General features: G+C 53.8%; 1 protein-coding gene across 1 annotated transcript in view; it reads right to left on the bottom strand.

Annotated features, from left to right (window-relative positions):
- Positions 1-4,535: 4,535 nt before the first annotated feature.
- The window catches only part of CUX1 (cut like homeobox 1), a 272,558-nt gene continuing 271,093 nt past the window's right edge, over positions 4,536-6,000 (bottom strand). The window contains exon 23 of the mRNA XM_059487090.1: positions 4,536-5,945. Within this exon, the coding sequence (XP_059343073.1) occupies positions 5,885-5,945 (61 nt within the window). The 3' untranslated portion in view covers positions 4,536-5,884. The remainder of the gene's footprint in view (positions 5,946-6,000) is intronic.

The following is a 6,000-nucleotide window of genomic DNA, read 5'->3' as shown; positions in this document are numbered from 1 at the left end:
CTGCTCCTGCAGGGTCCTCTCCCCAGCATTTCTTGCTCTGCTGGTCCAAGTGGCTTTTTCACTGCAGTTTTCCAGGATTTTGCTTTTCCTACAGGCTGGAAAATGCCCTTCTGGCAACCTTGGCTTTGAGGCAGCCCCACGCTGCTGGGTCAGGCTGGCCATGGTCTTCCTGCAGTGCCCAGCTCCCTGCAGCAGCTCTGAATGCTCCCTTGCACGTGTGTTCAATAAAAAAAGGAGAAAAAAAAAAAAAGCATTAAATATTAAAGGAAAAACCAACGTTGTGTGGACTCGGAGCAGCTCTTAAAAATGTTAGCAGCTCCAAAATCCCAACCTTCCCTTGGCTTTGAAAGCTTCCATCTTTGCAGCAGCCTGTGGAGAGCTGTGCAAGGTGTGAGAGGCAAAGTGCCCCTAAAGAAGTTCCCAAAATGAAGCCACACGGCCCAAAGCAGCAGCCAGGGAAATTCCATAACCCTGTGAACCTGCAGGGGCTGCTGTGTGGAGGGGAACTGGGAAAAAGCCCTGGAAAATCCCAGTTCAGTGCCAGGGCAGTGGGAGGTGCAGATTGTGCCACCCCAGAGGAGGGGACACCAGGGGACAGGACAGGAGCCATCCCACCCCAGGCACTCAGGATCTGCTCCTGGGGGGGGTGATGGAGTCCCCTCCATCAGTGAGATCCCTGAGGGGCTTTTTCTCTGCAGGGAATGGCAAAGCCTTTCCTGCTCCCACCCCAATCCCAAACCCAATCCCTGCCTCAAAGGGAACAAGGCTTTTGGGGCAGGAGGGGAAGATCCCTCCCTTCCCTTCCCTTCCCTTCCCTTCCCTTCCCTTCCCTTCCCTTCCCTTCCCTTCCCTTCCCTTCCCTTCCCTTCCCTTCCCTTCCCTTCCCTTCCCTTCCCTTCCCTTCCCTTCCCTTCCCTTCCCTTCCCTTCCCTTCCCTTCCCTTCCCTTCCCTTCCCTTCCCTTCCCCTGGGAGCTGGAAAAGCCTGAGCATCTCCAGGGAGACTCTGTAAACAAGGAGCAGGGGAGGGAGCAGGGGGGCTCCATCTGCTGCACCAGCTCTCGGCCCCGGCCTGCCCTCAGATGTCTCACACAACAGGAAGCAATAAAACACAAATTACCAGCACGGGGGAGCCTCTTTCCCCTGCTGGAGAGTGGGGTTTGCCCAGGATCCCACTTAGGGGTGGTTATTAACAGGGTTAGGAGGCTCAGGTGTTATCAGAGCTTGTGGCAGGGGTGCCCAGCTCTGCTGCAGCAGGGGATGGTGCCAGCCCCTCACTGGGATAACCCCACTGTGATTCCCACATTGCCCCCATCCCTCTGCTGGCTGCTGTCCCCTCTCCCACGGGACTGGGTGTTCCAGCTTCTATCTAATCCCACAGGAGCTGAGTCTGTGCCTTTATGGAGACACCCAAACTGTTTCTATCCCACCCTGCATGGGCTGTGTCTGTGCCTTTAGGGGATACCCAAACAGCTTCTGTCTAATCCCACAGGAGTTGTGTCCATGCCTGTATGGAGACACCCAAACTTATTCTATCTCATCCTGCGCGGGCTGTGTCTGTACCTTTATGGAGATACCCAAACCCCTTCCATCCCATCCTGTGTGAGCTGTGTCTGTGCTTCTATCCCATCCTGTATGGGCTGTGTCCATGCCGTTATGGAGATAACCAAACTTATTCTATCTCATCTTGCATGGGCTGTGTCTGTGCCTTTATGGAGATACCCAAAGTGCCAAGCTTTTAATTTCAGGATAGGAGTGGGGAAGATCATTGCCTTCATCCTACAAACCCCTTCTATCCCATCCTGCATGGGCTGTGTCTGTGCCTTTATGGAGATACCCAAACCCCTTCTATCCCATCCTATGTGAGCTGTGTCCATGTCTTTATGGAGATACTAAAACCCCTTCTATCTCATCCTGCATGGGCTGTGTCTGTGCCTTTATGGAGATACCCAAAGTGCTTCTATCTCATCCTGCATGGGCTATTCCATGCCTTTATGGAGTTACCCAAACAGCTTCTATCCCGTTCTGCATGAGCTGTGTCTGTGCCTGTATGGAGATACCCAAACAGCTTCTATCTCATCCCACAGGAGCTGTGTCCATGCCTTTATGAAAATACCCAAACCCCTTCTATTCCATCCTGCATGGGCTGTGTCTGAGCCTTTATGGGGATACCCAAACCCCCTCTATCCCATCCTGCATGAGCTGTGTCCATGCCTTTATGGGGATACCCAAACCCCCTCTATCCCATGCTGTGTGAGCTGTGTCTGTGCCTTTATGGGACACCCAAACCCCTTCCATCCCACCCTGCACGGGCTGTGTCCATGCCCTGCCCCACCAGGCTCTGTTTACCCACCAGGCTCCCTGGGTCCCCCCTGAGCTGGAATTCCCCGGGCTGGCTCTGCCGTGTTTGTGTCTGACTCTCCTCCTTTCCTGCCGGATCTCTCTGCATCCAGCCCCGCTCGGAGCCATCGACCTCCCTCCCTCCCACCCCCGCCCGGTGCCAGCCCTGCCACAGCCAGGAAACCTTTCGGAAATGGCATTATTGCTATTTTATAGCGCTGCAATGATCGCTGCTGCAGCCTGCTCTGCGCACAGAGCTGCTCTCTGCATTCAGCATCCCGAAACCCATCCTGGATCAGCCCCCCAGCCCCACATCACCACACATTGGCCACATCCTGGCACCGATTTCTCTCTCTCTCTCGTCTCCTTTGCCCACGGCAAAAACTGAACTTGTGACCCAGATGTGAGCAGCCTGTTATCTCGTTATCCAGCCCAGCTTCCCCAGCAGCCTTTTATCAGCAGATAAACCCCCGAAATTCAGGCTGGGTACCTGAGATGGGCTGAGATTCGCAGGTTAAAGAGGTATAAGAAGCACAGGTTTGCCCATAATTATTTTCCTGAATATCTGTCGATACTAATTAAAATTGTTTCCCATAATTAAATTTAAAACAGCAAGGGAGAGCAAGGGGTCGCTGAAATCCTTTTCTTTTGAATCACTCAGGGATAAAAGGGGTTTTCAAATCAAATTAGTAAAAAAAAACCAATTCCCATTTTCTCCCCCTGGCTCCAAGAGAGGGACAGATTGTGGGGTGCTTTGGGGCTGCCCTGAGCCTGGCTGGAAATGGGGTTTGAGGAGGTGTTGGGGTTCTGTAGGTGGCTGTAAGGAGAATTCAGGGTGTCCCCCAAACCCAGTGACACCCCAGGGCTGGATCAGGCAGGGAATGAGGAACTGGCTGTGCCCAAATCCCACCCGTGCCAGGACAGCAAGGACAGTGCTGCTCCCCTCCCTCCAGGCAAACCCTGCTCAGGCTGAGCTGCTTTGGGGCTCTTACCTGAAACTGGAGCTCCTGCTTGCTTTAATTGATGCACAATGCCATTTTTATGGAGGAAAGGGGCTTGGATACAGCACTGCCAAGCTTGGCTGGAGACGCCAGGAGGTTTTGGGGGCTGGAGGAGCCATCCCCTTGAGCCTGGACACCCCAGGACACCCCTCACATGCAGAGCATCTCTCCAGGCACCAAAACTGCAGGGTTTTGTTTTGTCCTGAGCAGGAACATCCCACTGTCCTGGCACATCTGCCTGGCATCACCAGCATCCCCTGGAGCCCAGCACAGCTCTGGGAAGCAGCTCTGAACACTTGGCTGGGGCTCTGAGCAGTGACCTGAGAGCCCTGCCCAGCTCAGGACACAGGGTTTGGCAGAGCTGGGCTCTGTGAGTGGCTCTGGGGACATCCCTGGGCTGCTGCAAGGTCACCAGGGCTGGGTGAGCCCACTGAGGGGAGCAGGGCCATGCCATGGCAGTGGGAGCTGCTGAAAGCTGCAAAACTGAGAGATCAGGAGAGGAAACAACAACACACATCCACCTCCTGCCCTCCCCAGGAGGCATTTTGGGACAAATCAGTGAGCTTGTCATTGTTATTTTGGATGGAAGGAGGTGACAGCTGCACCTGAGGGACAAGATTCAGCAGCTCCAGGGGACTGGCAAGACCCAGGTAAAGAAACCTCGTGGTGGGGGAACAGCTCCTGGCTCTCCTCTTGCACAAAGGAAGCTGTGCCTAAAGCCCAAAGCAGCCCAGCTCTGCCAGCCTGGGGTCTCCCAGGGCTGGAAAAGCCAGGAGAAAGGAGGCTGAGGAAGAGGGGGATCATGAGCAGCTCACCAAAATTAGCCAGGCAAGCTGACACCGTCCAGCTGGGGCGGCTGTGCCAGCAGCCACGTGGGGACATCCAGAATATCTCAGGGTTTGGAGCTGCCTGGGCCCAATTCCCGTGGTGCCTCCATCCCCAGGGGCTTCCTCAGGCCCCAGGGATGCTGGTGTTGGTGGCAGCTGGGACGTGGTGCAGCACATGGGGACAGAGGTCCTGCCCTCCGCGGCGCTGCGAGACATCGCTGCCTTTAGCTGCTGTAATGGGTTTCTAAAATTAGCTGCACACTCTGCCCTTGGACTGGAGCAGGACATTTCTCAGTTGTTTAATATCAAAAGTCCAAAAAAAAAAAAAAAAAAAAAAAAAAAAGGAAACAGAGCACAAAAGCCAGCCCAGTCAATGCAAGGCTAAGTTTATTTTATCACTTGTCCAACAGAACTCGACATCTATTTTAAGTCATTTATGAGGAGTACAAGTGTGAATAGCTGCAGAAGTTTTGCAATTCCAAGACACCACATACAGCTGCTAAAAAAAGCAAATTTTAACCTTCCCAACAAAGCCTCAAAAAGCAGCCCACCCTTCCCGAGATCATGTTTCCCATCTACTGATTTCAGGCAGCTAAAGCTCATCTCCCCCAGTGAAGTGGATTGGTTTGTGCAGAGAGCCCCAGCCATGGCAGCATCACCCCCTCACTGCTTCCCTTCCACTTGGGCTCAGTTTTCCCTGTGCTGAGCAGGACAGGTGCAGGTTGGTCCCTCAGGGTTTAGCCCTCCCTTCAATTTAGGAGTATTTTACATTTTGCCATTGGCCACAGCTCCTATAAATAAACCCTGGCTGCCTGTGGCAGATGTGAGGCCTTTCCCTGCTGCGTGCTCTGTTAGAGGCCCTGGCTCCCAGCTACTGGAATGGGGATGGATGGGAACCTGCAATGAAATATTAATTGGGAGCAATGCTGCTCTCCTGTCTACAGAGGGGAATTTTAATTGAGGGCCACGTTAACAAGCCAATACCTTCCCTCACCATGTGGTCGCAGCAGGAAGGAGAGATTGCTGGGACCTGCTCTTTTTAATTGGAGCTTCTCCTATCACCTCTGTCTCCCCAAATCAACCCAAATTAGCAGCCCAGTGCTCATCACCCAGCAAACCCCATCACCAGCAATTGCTTGATTTGACTTGTGGTTTCCTAAGAGGCAGAAACCTCTCAGCAAGGAGAGTCTGGAGCATCCCTGTGAGGTCAGGCCTGACCAGCAGCACCTCCCTTCATGCCCTTTGAGTCCTAGATATTCCTAATTATTCCCAAACTGAGGGCTCCAGGTCAAGAAGGGCATCTGTGAGTGCCCAGCAGGATGGGCAGCAGATGCCCAGGGCTGGAGAAAAGCAGGAATTCTCAAACAGCACAACAACACCTGACAATGCAAGCTCAGGAGGCTGCCTCTCCTCCCCATTTCTGGCTGGATTTAGCCCACCCAGTGCTGCACTGGGCTTCAGACAGGAGGGAGAGAGATGTGGGTCTGGCAGGAGGGGAACCTCTGCTCTTGCATTTTCCACGTGTTCTGCTAAGGACTGAGCTCTCTGAGGAAAGCACGGGAACTGCTGCAGCTCTCAGGGCTGGAAAATTATTCTCTCTTATGGCTGAGGTTTTTAATTTCATGGGTGGGAGTGGGGGGATCACTGCCTTCATCCTACAAAGCAGAGAGCAAAGCACAGCACAGCAGTGGGGACAGCTCCGGCGCCGTGTCCAGCTGTCACTGCCACATGCCAGCCACGTCCCCGTTCCTGTGGAACTCGTGCAGGTGGTCAGCATACCTGGGGAGAGGGCAGAGCCACGTTAACCTGCAGCCAGCCCCAGGGTGCTATGGCA

The sequence above is a fragment of the Ammospiza nelsoni genome, chromosome 21 (assembly GCF_027579445.1).
Source record: "Ammospiza nelsoni isolate bAmmNel1 chromosome 21, bAmmNel1.pri, whole genome shotgun sequence".
NCBI classification, from domain to species: domain Eukaryota; kingdom Metazoa; phylum Chordata; class Aves; order Passeriformes; family Passerellidae; genus Ammospiza; species Ammospiza nelsoni.
Note: the sequence above shows the minus strand (reverse complement) of the source record. Positions and strands in the feature narration are given on the sequence as shown.